Genomic DNA, 16,962 nt, shown 5'->3' with positions numbered 1-16,962 from the left:
CGGGTACTTTGATCGCTGTGTTCAGGTCTCTGGGGTTGATGCAGATTCAGATTTCATCTTTGTTTTTCTTTGTTGCAACCACCATGGTGGAAATCCAGTCGGAAGGGTCGGTGACCGAGGCAATGACACCCAGGGATACCATCCACTGGAGCTCATTGTGTACGCTGTCGCACATAGCTTGTGGAACGCGGTGTGGTGCTCGAACCACAGGTAAGACATTTGTATCAGTGGCGATGTTGTATTTGATGCGTAGCTTCCCAAGCTTGTCATCAAATAGTTCCTTGTAGTGGGAAAGTATCTGCTGGGTGGAGCCCTCGGCAGGAGATATTTGATGGACAGCAGGCCCAAAGGTTACCAGTCCTAGATCCTGGCACACATTGATGCCAAGCAGAGTTGCAACTTTCCCACGAACAATGAAAAAGTTCAGCTTGTGAGCTTGTGACTCCAGGCTGCAGTTCAGCTCAGCTTCTCCAGGTGGGAGCAACTCCCCTCCTCCATAGGCTAGCAAAGTGGTGGAAGTGTTTATAAAACCAAAATAAATTAACTTTTTCCTAATGTCTCACCTATTTGTGATAAATGCCGATCACAAGAAGCTACTATAGCGCACTCGTTTGTTTTTTGTATAAAAATTCAAAAATTCTGGACTGAAATTTTTGAAAACTTCACAAAATTATTTAAAATAAAACTGATACCAAAAGCAGAATGGATTATCTTTGGAACAATGGAAGGTAGCCCTGAACTAAATGTGTTTCAAAAGAATCTATTTAATTATGGGTTAATAACGTGAAAAAAGCTTATACTTAAATTCTGGAAAAACGCTCCAATACCAACAATAAATATGTGGATTTCAAATATGTTTGAAACATTACACCTGGAAGATATGAGACTCCTCCTTGCAGGCAAACCAGACCACTTCCAAAAGACGTGGTCTGCATTTATCCACTTACTACAAGTATAAGGTGCAACAGTACTTTAAAAAAGAAATGGTGTCAGGATCTGGTAAGGGGGGATGAAAAATACGGTTGGTATATCCCTCGAAAATCCGCCAATGCTCAGCGATGTCAAAAATATAACACACTACAGCATGTTGCTTCTACTGTACAGCAGCATGAACTGACTTCCCAGCGCACAGGGAAGAGGTCCTGAAGGGAGGATTTAGGGAGTTGGGAGGAGAGTTAAGGAAAAGGACCAAAAAGGTAACAATCTCAGGATTACTGCCTGTGCCACGCGACAGTGAGAGTAGGAATAGAGCGAGGTGGAGGATAAATGCGTTGCTGAAAGACTGGTGCAGAGGGCAGGGATTCAAGTTTCTGGATCATTGGGACTTCTTTTGGGGAAGGTGGGACCTGTACAGAAAGGATGGGTTGCACTTGAACCCGAGGGGGACCAATATCCTGGCGGGGAAATTTGCAAAGGCTACTGGGGAGACTTTAAACTAGAATGGTTGGGGCGAGGGACTCAAATAGAGAAAGCTAGTAGACAGAATGGGAGGCAGGAAGCAGAGAAGGGAAGCACTCGGACACAAGAGGAGAAAGAAGAAAAAGGAAATATACAGAGAATAAGAGGCGGGAGGTTTCTTAAATGTGCATATTTTAATGCTAGGATAATTGTAAGAAAGATGGATGAGCTTAGAGTCTGGATAGACACCTGGAAGTATGATGTTGTGGCGAACAGTGAAACATGGTTGCAGGAGGGCTGTGATTGGAATCTAAATATTCCAGGATTTTGTTGCTTCAGGTGTGATAGAATTGGAGGGGCAAGAGGTGGAGGTGTTGCATTGCTTGGCAGGGAAGATATTACAGCAGTGCTTTGGCAGGATAGATTGGAGGGCTCATCTAGGGAGGCTATTTGGGTGGAACTGAGAAGTGGGAAAGGTGTAGCAACACTTATAGGTGTGTATTATAGACCGCCAAATGGGGATCGAGAATTGGAAGAGCAAATATGTAAGGAGATAGCAGATATTAGTAGTAAGCACAAGGTAGTGATTGTGGGAGATTTCAACTTTCCACACATAGACTGGGAAACACATTCTGTAAATGGGCTGGATGGTTTGGAGCTTGTAAAATGTGTGCAGGATAGTTTTTTGCAGCAATACATAGATGTACCTACTAGAGGAGGGGCAGTGCTGGACCTCCTGTTAGGAAATGAGACGGGACAGGTGGCGGAGGTATGCGTTGGGGAGCACTTCGGGTCCAGTGATCACAATACCATTAGTTTCAATATAATTATGGAGAGGGTCAGAACTAGACCTATTGTTGAGATTTTTGATTGGAGAAAGGCTAACTTTGATGAGATGCGAAATGATTTAAAAGGAGTGAACTGGGACATTTTGTTTTATTGGAAGGATGTAGAAGAGAAATGGAGGACATTTAAAGGGGAAATTTTAAGAGTACAGAATGTTTATGTTCCTGTTCGGTTGAAAGGAAAGTAAAAATTGGAAAGAGCCCTGGTTTTCAAGGGAAATTGGACATCGTGTTCGGAAATCTACCGAGATCTACCATAATTATAGGCAGCATGAAGTAAATGAGGTGCTTGAGGAGTATAAGGAATGTAAAAAGAATCTTAAGAAATAAATTAGAAAAGCTAAAAGAAGATATGAGATTGCTTTGGCAAGTAAGGTGAAAGTAAATCCAAACGGTTTCTACAGCTATATTAATAGCAAAAGGATAACAAGGGATAAAATTGGTCCATTGGAGAGACAGAGTGGACAGCTATCTGCAGAGCCAAAAGAGATGGGGGAGATATTGAACAATTTCTTTTCTTCGGTATTCATCAAGGAGAAGGATATTGAATTATGTGAGGTAAGGGAAACCAGTAGAGTAGCTATGGATACTATGAGTTTCAAAGTAAAAGAAGTACTGACACTTATGAAAAATATAAAAGTGGATAAGTCTCCAGGTCCTGACAGGATATTCCCTAGGACATTGAGGGAAGTTAGTGTAGAAATAGCCGGGGCTATGACAGAAATATTTCAAATGTCATTAGAAACGGGAGTAGTCCCCGAAGATTGGCGTGCTACGCATGTTGTTCCATTGTTTAAAAAGGGTTCTAAGATTAAACCTAGCAATTATAGACCTGTTAGTTTGACTTCAGTGGTGGGCAAATTAATGGAAAAGATACTTAGAGATAATATATATAAGCATCTGAATAAACAGGGTCTGATTAGGAATAGTCAACATGGATTTGTGCCTGGAAGGTCATGTTTGACTAATCTTCTTGAATTTTTGAAGAGGTTACTAGGGAAATTGACGAGGGTAAAGCAGTGGATGTTGTCTATATGGACTTTAGTAAGGCCTTTGACAAGGTTCTTCATGGAAGGTTGGTTAAGAAGGTTCAACTGTTGGGTATAAATGCAGGAGTAGCAAGATGGATTCAACAGTGGCTGAATTTGAGATGCCAGAGGGTAATGGTGGATGGCTGTTTGTCGGGTTGGAGGCAGGTGACTAGTGGGGTGCCTCAGGGATCTGTGTTGGGTCCTTTGTTGTTTGTCATGTACATCAATGATCTGGACGAAGGTGTGGTAAATTGGATTAGTAAGTATGCAGATGATACCAAGATAGGGGGTGTTGTGGATAATGAAGAGGATTTCCAAAGTCTACAGAGTGATTTAGGCCATTTGGAAGAATGGGCTGAAAGATGGCAGATGGAGTTTAATGCTGATAAATGTGAGGTGCTACACCTTGGCAGGACAAATTAAAATAGGACGTACATGGTAAATTCTAGGGAATTGAAGAATACAATTGAACAGAGGGATCTGGGAATAACCGTGCATAGTTCCTTGAAGGTGGAATCTCATATAGATAGGGTGGTAAAGAAAGCTTTTGGTATGCTAGCCTTTATAAATCAGAGCATTGAGTATAGAAGCTGGGATGTAATGTTAAAATTGTACAAGGCATTGGTGAGACCAAATCTGGAGTATGGTGTACAATTTTGGTCGCCCAATTATAGGAAGGATGTCAACAAAATAGAGAGAGTACAGAGGAGATTTACTAGAATGTTGTTTGGGTTTCAACAACTAAGTTACAGAGAAAGGTTGAATAAGTTAGGTCTTTATTCTCTGGAGCGCAGAAGGTTAAGGGGGGACTTGATAGAGGTCTTTAAAATGATGAGAGGGATAGACAGAGTTGATGTGGACAAGCTTTTCCCTTTGAGAATAGGGAAGATTCAAACAAGAGGACATGACTTCAGAATTAAGGGACAGAAGTTTAGGGGTAACATGAGGGGGAACTTCTTTACTCAGAGAGTGGTAGCGGTGTGGAATGAGCTTCCAGTGGAAGTGGTGGAGGCAGGTTCGATGGTATCATTTAAAAATAAATTGGATAGGCATATGGATGAGAAAGGAATGGAGGGTTATGGTATGAGTGCAGGCAGGTGGGACTAAGGGAAAATAATTGTTCGGCACGGACTTGTAGGGCCGAGATGGCCTGTTTCCGTGCTGTAATTGTTATATGGTTATATGGTTATATGGTTATATGAATAGCGTAGTAGTATGCGGAGCTTCTAATAATAAAGCACTACATTGGTTAGTAAGTAAAGTAACCAATCTACAATCCGCGACAAGCTTCGACAAGCAACGACCCTGTAGAAAACAACTGAAGATAGTTCAGTCCCTGGTACTTGGCGCCGGTTGACATAGGTTGACGTATGTAGTCACCAATGGAATTCACCGAAGTCTGCACCCGGCGACAACCAATGCCACCTTGCGACAACCTGCATCATCCTGGCGACAACCTACGACAGCACCTACGACAGGACAAGACAAGCTACGTCAAGCCCAAAGTCGCCAAAAAGTTTTGAACATTTCAAAATCCAGCGGCGACCAGAAAAACGTTACAACTCTTAAGGCGATTTGAGGAGACTACTCACAACCATACAGGCATCACCCCGCGACCATGTGGCCTAGTCACCTGTAGTCGCCAAAAAAATCGCCTAAAGTGGGACGGGGCGTAAGGATTACAAAGTACAATTGGCCATGTCTTTTGACTAAATCACAGGCATGAAGACATCTCCATGATAATAAAACGCTCTTGACTTACGCACCCTAAATATCTATTCCCTCCATCACAGGAGCACAGTGCACCATCTATAAAATATGCTGTAGTAACTCACGATGGATAGAGTCATAGAGTGCTACAGTGTGGATACAGGCCCTCCGGCCCAACTCACCCACACCAGCCAACAATGTCCCAGCTACATTAGTCCCACTTGCCTGCGCTTGGTCCATATCTCTCCAAACCTGTCCTATCCACGTACCTGTCTAATTGTTTAGTAAGCGATGGGATAGTCACAGCCTCAACTACCTCCTCTGGCAGCTTGTTCCATACACCCATCACCTCCCAAACCCATGCTCTCAACACCACGAAAAACAAGGAGAGCAGGTGCTTAGGGACACCACTGTCTGCAGGCTCCCCTCCAAGTCACACATCACCATTCATTCATCATCGCTGTGGGTTTATCCCGGAACTCCATCCATGGGAATATTATTGAAAAACTGCAAAGATTCCATCAGGCATCTTCACTGCCTTCTCCATCGACGTTTGGAATGGGCAACACATGCTGCTTCAGACGTTCAGGTTCCATACGTGAGTAAAGAAAATTTAAATACTTTGTGGCACATTATCTTTATACTTATAAAACTCTGATCTTGGATGTGTGTGTATTTATTTGTGTATTTGTGTGTTTGCCTGTGCTTCATATCTCCTCGAAAACATGACATGCTAACGGTGACATTTTTACATATTCTGATAGAGATTTACACCATGATATCAAAAATCACCTCATCTGAAAATTTGATGCATTATTTCCCGATTTAATTATTAAAATTGTTCACAAATCTGAAACCTTTTTTAAAGTTAACGAGCTGATGACGTCACAATGGCTCTGCTCCTGTTTTCAACACGCAGCCTGCTGGGCACTGTTTTCCACGCGCTGTGAGTTATGTCACCTACCCAACTCGCAGTCATTTGGTTGCCGCCAGCTCGCAGTCGACTCGCACTCAGCCGTCCGTCTGCAACGCCCCACCCACAGCCCAGCCGTGCTCCCCCCCGGGGCTCTGGATTGAAGCCGCTGAACACGCAGTAATTCGGTTGGGCTTCCGAGGTCATCCGTGGTCTTCCGAGGTCCCTCGAGGTCCCGAGCGCTCCCGAGGCCCGCCGCCCGCTTGCCGAGTTCAAATCCGCTCTCTCACTCTCTCTCTCTCTCTCTCACTCTCCCCCCTCCTCTCCCCCCGTCCTCTCCCCCCATCCTCTCCCCCCGTCCTCTCCCCCCGTCCTCTCCCCCACTCCTCTCCCCCCTTCCCCATCTCCCCTCCCACCCACTCTCCCCCTCCATCTCTCCCCCTCCATTCCTCCCCTCCCCCTCCATCCTCCCCTCTCTATCCCCCCTTCCCTCCTTCACCACTTCCCTCCCCCATCCCCCTTCCCCATCCCCTCCCCCTCTCTCCCTTTCCCCCTCTCCCCCTCTCCCCCTCTCCTCCTCTCCTCCCCCTCTCCCCCCTCCCCTCTCCCCCCTCCTCCCATACCCCCTCTCCATCCCCCCTCCACCCCCTCTCCCTCCCCCCTCTCCCGCTTCCTCCCCCCCCCCCTCCCTCCCCCTCTCCCTCTCTCACTTTCTCTGCCCCACTCTCTCTGCCCTTCTCTCTCTCTGTCTCTGCCCCTCTGTCTCTGCCCCTCTGTCTCTGCCCCCTCTCTCTCTGCCCTCGCTCTCTATCCCCCTCCCTCTCTAGATGCACCTGCAAGGTGGGTGCTATGCGTCAGTGGATAGTACGGGGATGGGGTAAAAGGAGCCAATTAATAATATTAATATAATATCAAGGGGCGTGGCTAGTGTGTGTGTGTGTGGGGGAGTGGGGGTGGTTAGTGTGCGTGTGAGGGGGGGGGGGGTGTGGTTAGTGTGTGTGTGATGCCGCAGGCCGCATTCCCCCCAAACAACCACACGTTGAGGGGTCGTGACCCAACGGGTCCCCCTTGGTCTAGTATAACAATATTTCTCCACTTATGGTTTACAATCAGAATAGAAAATCAATAATCTTCAGATTTTTGAAATTGGAAATAAAAACAGAAAATGCTGGAATTCCATCATGTTCATCTGATGGTCTGAAATTATTTCCAGATTATCTATAAGATTAAGAAGGAATTTTTGCCAATTTGAACATGTTGTGCCTGATTATGTTTTGGGGGGTATTAAATACACAAAGCCCATGAGAAGAGGGGTGACACACTGGCGCAGATGCTGCCTCACACCACCAGAGACCCAGGTTCAATCCTAACCTCAGGTGGTGTCTGTGATGAGTTTCATCCCACATCTCAAAAACGTGCAGGTTTGTACGTTAATTGGCCTCTGTAAATTGCCTCACATGTGTATCGAATGCATGAAAAAGTGGGATAACATGGAAATAGTAATAAATAGTTAATACACCTGTTTCCATGGTGTATCCTTCAATTCAATTCAATTCAAGAGCTCTTATGGAAAAAACACTTATTTTGCATTCTGTTCTTTTCACCCATTTCACTTCAAGGTTGGGATCTTACATACCAGTAGACATTTTGATTTTAAGAATCAGAGGGATAAAATCAAATAAAGGAGAAAATATTCTGCTAATAATAGAAAACTAAGATATTATAAATATCACATCAATGGTCTGTTTAACACAACTAAATTGATTATGCACACTAAAATTTCCAATTGTGAAAACATAACAACATTTTACCTTAAAATATAAGAGTTAGAGAGCCAACAATGTCATTGAACGCCAGAATCAAATGGAAATTATTTCACAAAAAAATAAATTAAAACATTTAGGCTTACACTTACCACATTGACATTAAATGCGTAGAGAAGATCAAAAGGAAGTGCAGCTACTAAATCGATGATAAACCATGTTGTTACGTAATGAATACAAATAGATCGAGCTTCAAATATAACTTGACCAGACTTGCTGACATATGTTGTTCGAAAATTCAAAACAATATCTGTTTGACATAAAGCAGTTTAAAATGCTGTTAGGAGATGAACTACAGATTATTCTATTCGATCTGCATGAACATGCAATCCAAATGTATAAGAATTCCCTGACCATCACTGTAAACAAAATGATGTTACATTCATGTAAAACATTTAGAATCATTTCCTGGTTTGAAGTGGACCTTCGCAACTATTGAAATGGATTAACGATTTATATTCTCATAGCTGCACAGAATAATCTTAAATTTATTGGTGGAATAACTTGGACACATTTATGGAACACTGCACGTGGCAAAAAATACCCTGGTGCTGTGAACAAATGTTATGGATTGAGTAAGTAGCATCATGAACTGACTATCACAGGAGATACAATGTGACTTTCCATGAAAACAAAGCACTCTCACATATTGCACCATTTTATCTTTTGATGCAGAGGTTTGTCCTTGGCTGATGAAAACACATTTTGAAAGCGGAATGCAAAATGCAATTCAGAATTACATTTATAGTGCTTTTGAATGACGATAAGTTCCTACCCTATTAAGTTCTATTGTGCTGCTGTCATACAGAACACAAACCCTGTGAAATGCAGTTACAATGCTTTTATTGTTGTTTAAAAATGTCCATTTTATGTGTTTTTGCTCATGACAGCGCTAAAAGGGAAAACTAGGAAAGTTTTAATGGATATTCAGAATGAAAAGCCATCTTATTCATTCATTAAAGGTAGCTGTGTTCCTTTAAAAGTGATGTCTAATCACAACAATCGTTATTACATTTCTTTATTTCCTTCCTAGAGTCGTTAAAATATTTTGAAGGTAGACACAAATTGCTGGAGTAACTCAGCGGGACAGGCAGCATCTCTGGAGAGAAGGAATGGGTGACATCACCCATTACCGTGCCCATTCAACCCACACTTCTCACAGTCGGCCTTCCTTCTGTCACTTTCATAAGGCAAATGAAGCTTCCTCCATTTGGCCTGATTTTCCGCATTTCTCTTCTTGATTCTACTGCAGTCTGTAACCATTTACTCCTCTCTTGAACATAACTTTTGTTTTCTAATGTTGACCATTTTTTCGGGTGCTACTGGAAAACAAAAGGACTGCGATGTTAGAAATCTGAAATAAAAATAGGAAATGCTGGAAATACTCAGAAAGTCAGCTGGCATCCATAAAGAAAGAAAATCATTTAATGTTTCAAGGCAGTTAGCACAGATCTGCTGAGTATCTTGAGTGTTTTCTGTTTATATCTTGTATTGTCTTGCATTATCATATTTTTAAAAATGTAACCATTTCAGCTGCGTGCACTTTTCAAGATTTTATAATTTCTTTGTTTCCTTGAGTGGTTCTGGTAAAGTTCATAAATCATAGGATCACCATTAGGTCATGAGGCCCATTGAGTCTGCTCCGTCATTCGAATGTGGCCGATCTATTTTTTCCTCTCAACCCCGTTCTCAAATCTTCTCTCCATTACCTTTGATCCCCTTACTAATCAAGAACCCATCAATCTCTGCTTTACAAAAACCCGCTGACTTGGCCTCCTCCGCCAAATGTGGCAATGGATTCCATCGATTCACTACCCTTTTGCTAAAGCAAGTCTTCCTCATCCCATTCCAAAGGTACATCCCATTATACTGAGGATAGCCTCTAGTCCTAGACTCTCCTTTCTCCTTTGAAGATATGAGGTTGCTTTGGCAAGTAAGGTAAAAGTAAATCCGAAGGGTTTCTACCGCTATATTAATAGCAAAAGGATAACGAGGGATAAAATTGGTCCATTAGAGTCAGAGTGGACAGCTATCTGCTGAGCCAAAAGAGATGGGGGAGATATTGAACAATTTCTTTTCTTCGGTATTCACCAAGGAGAAGGGTATTGAATTATGTGAGGTAAGGGAAACAAGTAGAGTAGCTATGGAAACTATGAGGATCAAAGAAGAGGAAGTACTGACACTTTTGAGAAATATAAAAGTGGATAAGTCTCCAGGTCCGGACAGGATATTCCCTAGGACATTGAGGGAAGTTAGTGTAGAAATAGCAGGGGCTATGGCAGAAATATTTCAAATGTCATTAGAAACGGGAATAGTGCCGGAGGATTGGCGTACTGCGCATGTTGTTCCATTGTTTAAAAAGGGGTCTAAGAGTAAACCTAGCAATTATAGACCTATTAGTTTGACGTCAGTGGTGGGCAAATTAATGGAAAGAATACTTAGAGATAATATATATAAGCATCTGGATAAACAGGGTCTGCTTAGGAACAGTCAACATGGATTTGTGCCTGGAAGGTCATGTTTAACTAATCTTCTTGAATTTTTTGAAGATGTTACTCGGGAAATTGATGAGGGTAAAGCAGTGGATGTTGTGTATATGGACTTCAGTAAGGCCTTTGACAAGGTTCCTCATGGAAGGTTGGTTAAGAAGGTTCAATGGTTGGGTATTAATGGTGGAGTAGCAAGATGGATTCAACAGTGGCTGAATGGGAGATGCCAGAGAGTAATGGTGGATGGTTGTTTGTCAGGTTGGAGGCCAGTGACGAGTGGGGTGCCACAGGGATCTGTGTTGGGTCCACTGTTGTTTGTCATGTACATCAATGATCTGGACGATGGTGTGGTAAATTGGATTAGTAAGTATGCAGATGATACTAAGATAGGTGGGGTTGCGGGTAATGAAGAAGAGTTTCAAAGTCTACAGAGAGATTTATGCCAGTTGGAAGAGTGGGCTGAAAGATGGCAGATGGAGTTTAATGCTGATAAGTGTGAGGTGCTACATCTTGGCAGGACAAATCAAAATAGGACGTACATGGTAAATGGTAGGGAATTGAAGAATGTAGGTGAACAGAGGGATCTGGGAATAACTGTGCACAGTTCCATGAAAGTGGAATCTCATATAGATAGGGTGGTAAAGAAAGCTTTTGGTGTGCTGGCCTTTATAAATCAGAGCATTGAGTATAGAAGTTGGGATGTAATGTTAAAATTGTACAAGGCATTGGTGAGGCCAATTCTGGAGTATGGTGTACAATTTTGGTCGCCTAATTATAGGAAGGATGTCAACAAAATAGAGAGAGTACAGAGGAGATTTACTAGAATGTTGCCTGGGTTTCAGCAACTAAGTTACAGAGAAAGGTTGAACAAGTTAGGGCTTTATTCTTTGGAGCGCAGAAGGTTAAGGGGGGACTTGATAGAGGTTTTTAAAATGATGAGAGGGATAGACAGAGTTGATGTGGAAAAGCTTTTCCCACTGAGAGTAGGGAAGATTCAAACAAGGGGACATGACTTGAGAATTAAGGGACTGAAGTTTAGGGGTAACATGAGGGGGAACTTCTTTACTCAGAGAGTGGTAGCTGTGTGGAATGAGCTTCCAGTGAAGGTGGTGGAGGCAGGTTCGTTTTTATCATTTAAAAATAAATTGGATAGTTATATGGATGGGAAAGGAATGGAGGGTTATGGTCTGAGCGCAGGTATATGGGACTAGGGGAGACTATGTGTTCGGCACGGACTAGAGGGGTCGAGATGGCCTGTTTCCGTGCTGTAATTGTTATATGGTTATTATATGGTTATTAGTATGGGTGACAGGGGTTATGAGGAGAAGGCAGGAGAATGGGGTTAGGAAGGAGAGATAGATCACCCATGATTGAAAGACGGAGTAGACGATGGGCAAAATGGCCTAATTCTGTTCTATCACTTATGACCTTATGACCTCCCACTACGGGAAACATCCTCTCCTCATTCACTTAATACAATACAATACAATTTATTTGTTGTCATTTGAACCTCGTTGAGGTTCAAACGAAATTTGGTTTCTGCAGTCATACACACAAGGAAAAGAACCAAGACACAACACAATTTACACAAACATCCATCACAGCGCATCTCCTCCTCGCTGTGATGGAAGGCAAAGACTTCTCTCTCCCCAGCACTCCCCATTCCCCTCCTGATGTCAGAGTCAAAGCCCCCGGTGGGCGATGGGAAGTGTCCCGCGGTCATTAAAGCCGCGCCGGGTGATGCAAGGCCACGCTCCGGGTCTTGGTGTTGGAGCCCCCGACGGACGCTAGCAAGTCCCGCAGCCATTCAATGCCGCGCCGGGTGATGATGTAAGGCCCTGCTCCAGGTACTCTTCAACCCCGCAACTCGGGCGGGAGAAGTCGCCGTTGCGGAAGCCCCGAAAAGCGTTCTCCCAGCAGGGACCCGCGGGCTCCCGGTGTTACTGTCTACCAGACCTGCGGTAAGCCTCCGAATCTCCGGGGTCGGGTCGCAGCCTGCGCGCCACCACAGCTCCACCCGCTCCGAACTCGGCCAGCTCCACGATGGTAAGTAGGTCCGCAGCTCCGCGACTGGAGGCCCAGGTCGTTCCGGTTGGAGGCCGCTCCACGGTGCTAGGCCCCAACGACAACGGAGACCCGACAGAGAAAAGGTCGGGTTCTCCTTACAGGGAATAGATTTTAAAAGTTTCCCCACCCCCCGCCCCCCAAACACATACCCAGTTAAAAAAAAAACAAAAACTACATTCAAACGAGACAAAAAATAATAAAAAGACAGACGGACTGCAGAGGCCGCTGCGACGTGAGTCGCGCTGCCCACCCACCTTAACCTAGGCCTTTCATTTTTTGATAACTTTCCATGAGAACCCGCTCATCCTTATAAACTCTAGTGAGTTCAGCCCAGCTCCTCGTACGTTAATCCAATCTTCCCCAGATAAATGATCATTAATACTTAACATTAACTCTGTTTTCTCACATACATGCTGAAACTGCTTGTGTTAGACATAGCTGGTGAAAGAAACAATTCAGCTACTAAAAGGTACTGATTCATGAAAATGGATGTGAGATGAGTGGAGATGTTGCAGGAACAAGAAAAGAATATCCGTATCCAGCATTTCCAGCATTTTCTGTTTTTATTTCAGATTGGTAACTTCGGCAGTCTTTTGTATTTCAGTAGCAGGTGTAAAACCGGTCAACATTAGAAAAAATATTACGTTTGGTATACTAATTTGGAGTTTTGTGATGTACAATAGTACATCATCTGCGTATAAAGATATTTTATTATTTGAATATTTTGTATTATAACCATGGATGTTCGGATGTGTTCTGATTCTTTCAGCTAAAGGTTCAATTACAAGAGCAAATAGCAGCGGTGATAGTGAGCATCCCTGTCTATTGCCCCTTGATAATTGAAATTTCGTAGACAATATATTGTTGGTTAATATTCTAGCAGTAGGCTTATTATATAATAGTTTTATCCATGAGATGAAATTCTCTCCCATTTGAAATTTTTGCAATACTTTAACAAGGTAGTCCCATTCCACTTGATCGAATGCTTTTTCTGCGTCCAATGAGATAATTGATAAGTCTTGTTCTTCAGTTTTATGTGAATGCATTATATTGCGCAGACGTCTCAAATTATTACATGATTGTCTCTATGTAGGTATACAAGAAAAGCATCCCTAACCCACACATCTTTTAAGGGGAAAGTATAAAAACAGTTTAACAGGTAATTCCACGCGCCAGAGGTCAAGGCAGAAGGGGCTTAGATAGGGTGAATGCACAGTATTTTTCCCAGAGTTGGGGAATTAGGAACTAAAGGGCTAAGGTTTGGGTGAGAGGGGAAATATTTAATAGGAAGCTGAGGGACAATACCTTCACACAAAAGATAGTGTGTAAGACATTTGGACAGATATATGGATAATGACTTAGAGGAATAAGGGTAGAACGCATGCAAATGGAACTAGCATAGATGCGCTCCTCAATTGGCATGGACGAGTTGTTTCGAATAACCTATTTCCTATGAAGGTTGACACAAAAAGCTGGAGTACATTTATCGTAAATACTGAGGTATCTGAGATAGCTCATATATATTCAAAGGTATAAGATACCTTTTCATTTCCCTCTTCCCTGACTGAAGTCTGAAGAAGGGTCTCCACCCAAAGTGTCACCCATTCCTTCTCTTCAGGGATGATGCCTGACCTGCTGAGTTACTCCAGCATTTGTGTCTAGCGTCTGTGGAAACCAGCCCTGCAGTTCCTTCCTACACAACCTGTTTTCTATGACTCCCTGACTAGATCAATAGAAACAAAATCAAACCATAGCTTGGCCTATTTCAAACCCTCATCAAGCAATAGGCATCAAGAGTGTACTTCAGATGGGTACCTAAAGAGCGGCAAGGACAGGGTGAAATAAGGGGTATTTCTTTGCTGTGTGTGTCTATGACTCTAATCCAATATTGTAACATGTTACCTGCGGCAAAGGAATTATTAATTTGGGGAAATCAACAACCCAGGTGCAGATTGTAGCAGAAATTATGCTAATTTTCTGCAGAGATAAATTCTGCTTGGAATTTAGTAACATAATGGGAAATATAAAATATTAAATGAACCAGTGAAGTAGGATCATTTTGGAAAGTCCTAAAATTATCTGTCAACATGTTGGACGACGACAGAAGTCAACAGCGAGCTATATTGTCTGACACACGAGCGAACAAATGAACGAGCTGCATTAACATTTCATGATTGTTAACTTAATGCAGTTTTATTACTTCAATTAAAAATACATTTATCACTGTAAAACAATGGCTTTTTGATCTGAAGATCAAATCTGCACCATTGTGTCACTCTTTCAGAAATGTGACTTCCTCTGGCTAAAACGTGCTTGAAATTCCTTATTCAGCTCTCTTGCTTGATTGAATTACAAAGGTAAAATCAGCATGTACAAATTGAAACGCATTAGCCAAGCTATTTAAGTTAAATTTTCTAATGCTACTAAATTATGGATAAGTTTAGATCTAGGAAGGTGGAGAGAAGTAACTTACAAGCAATCATATGCATCCATGAATTTAAGAACTGTGAGGTTGCATGGGTTAATGTGTTTTTTCAAGGAAAGTCTCAAAAACACGACTTTAATTAAATTGGATATTAGCATTAGGTAAGAAATGATGTGAATAACCGTGACTTTTATTTATTTATTTTACAATTTTCATCTCTTAAGTCATGCTAAAGTTATCCATTAACATTAACTAGGCACCGCATTAAATAGTCTAATGCTTCAGTGGATCAGAGATGATTTAATAAAGATCCCTGACATTCTTTATTTGCTATCAAACATTAAACTCCAATATTCAAAACTATAAAGTGACTCTTTAGTATGCTGGTTAGAGATTTGAAACTGACACCACTGTTATTCATTGAGTGATTTACGCAGTTTAATTATGTTCAGTTATTCCAGCACGTTTTGTCCAGATATTCTCTTTGTTCACTCTTCCCCTCTTTGCTACTGAAAATGGTATATGGTATTGGGGGTAGGGTATTGAAATGGACAGAGAACTGGTTGGCAGGCTGGAAGCAAAGAGTAGGAATTAACGGGTACTTTTCAGAATGGCTGGTGGGGTGCCGCAAGGCTTGGTGCTGGGACCCCAGTTATTTACAATATATATTAATAAATTATACAAGGGAATTAAATGTGACATCTCCAAGTTTGCGGATGACACAAAGCTGGGCGGCAGTGTGAGCTGCAAGGAGGATGCTATGAGGCTGCAGGGTGACTTAGAGAGGCTGGGTGAGTGGGCAGATGCATGGCAGATGCAGTATAATGTGGATTTTTGGCATCGACAGTTTAAATAAATTTTCATTATATTAATAGCAGCTGTCCTCAAACTAAGCTGAAGATCAACAAGTGAATTGGGTGCTTACCTATGATGAATAGGATTTCCACTGCAATGTCACTGACCGTTGTGCTTCTTGCTGAAGGCAGGTTTTCATCATTTCCAATAAAACAGACATTATATGGTACAGTCACAGCAACATAAAACGTTGCCAATAATATTAGCCAGTCCCATAGTGCTTTCGAAGTGCTGTAATGCAAAAGGATGAATTTTGATTTTTTTGCATCTGCAACTTTATACTCTGGTAGGGCTGGTTTGCTTCTGAAAACATTCTGTCGAGGAATAAAATCGGAATATTTGTTAAATATACATTTTTTAAACTACCCACTTAATATATTATATTATTAAGAGTACGACAAATATTTCTAATTTCCCCATTTATAGCCTTAGATCCATGCAGCGTGGAAACAGGCCCTTTGGCCCAACTTGCCCACACCGACCTACACTAGTCTCACCTGCCTGCATTTGATGCCTAACCCTCTAAACCTGTCCTATCCAGGCATCTGTTTAAATTGTTTCTTGCATGTTGCGATAATCCCTGCTTCAACTAATTCCTTTGGCAGCTCGTTCATAGACACCCACCACCCTTTGAGCGGAAGAATTACCACTCAGATTCCTATTAAATCTTTCCCCTTCACCTTAAACTTATGTCCTCTGGTTCTCGATTCCCCCTACTCTGCGCAAGAGACTCTACGCATTGTATTCCTCTCATGATTTTATAGACCTCTGTAAGATAACCCATCATCCTCTTGTGCTCCAAGGAACTAATGATAATTTATGAATTGCTTATGTTATAGATGGTAAAACAAAAATCATTTCTTGCAGCAAAAAAATCAATAAACATGTGTCAAACAACCTTTTGCATATGGCAGCAGTGTTTCAAGAAAACTAATACCACTCTATCTCGGCAATTGGGATGCCAACTTCAGAATAATTCCTTTTTAATACTTCATCTACTTACTTCAAAGAATGGTAAATCATGAGCTAGACGTTTACAATAATGTTGCGTAGTAGTGTAAAAGGTAACAAATTTCACTGGTGAAGGTCATACTTGTTACTTCAAAATTATATAAATACCACCCTGCTAGTATCAGGGCGACAGTGTTAGATTACCTATGAGGGAAAAATTTGTAACAGAATTGTAACACCTGTCTCTTTATTTAAACGGAGTCCTTGTGGAAGTGCACACATTAGGTGACATTTGGCTTGGCAGTAAATAGAGTCTCAGTACTCACATCATTAAAACAACTGTGCAGCTCAGCCAAATATCATTTACTTCCCTTTTATTGGTGTTAGGAAGAACAATTATGTCGCTTCTGAATTTCCACTGTAACCAATCGTGGACTACAAACATTTGTGGAACT

General features: G+C 42.1%; 1 protein-coding gene across 1 annotated transcript in view; it reads right to left on the bottom strand.

Annotated features, from left to right (window-relative positions):
* kcnh8 (potassium voltage-gated channel subfamily H member 8) overlaps positions 1-16,962 on the bottom strand; it is a 397,801-nt gene that overhangs the window by 159,141 nt on the left and 221,698 nt on the right. Inside the window, exons 5-6 of the mRNA XM_033039823.1 lie at positions 15,627-15,870; positions 7,813-7,970 (exon numbers count right to left, since the gene is read on the bottom strand). Of these exons, the coding sequence (XP_032895714.1) occupies positions 7,813-7,970; positions 15,627-15,870 (402 nt within the window). The remainder of the gene's footprint in view (positions 1-7,812; positions 7,971-15,626; positions 15,871-16,962) is intronic.

Source organism: Amblyraja radiata, chromosome 2, assembly GCF_010909765.2.
Source record: "Amblyraja radiata isolate CabotCenter1 chromosome 2, sAmbRad1.1.pri, whole genome shotgun sequence".
Lineage (NCBI taxonomy): Eukaryota > Metazoa > Chordata > Chondrichthyes > Rajiformes > Rajidae > Amblyraja > Amblyraja radiata.
Note: the sequence above shows the minus strand (reverse complement) of the source record. Positions and strands in the feature narration are given on the sequence as shown.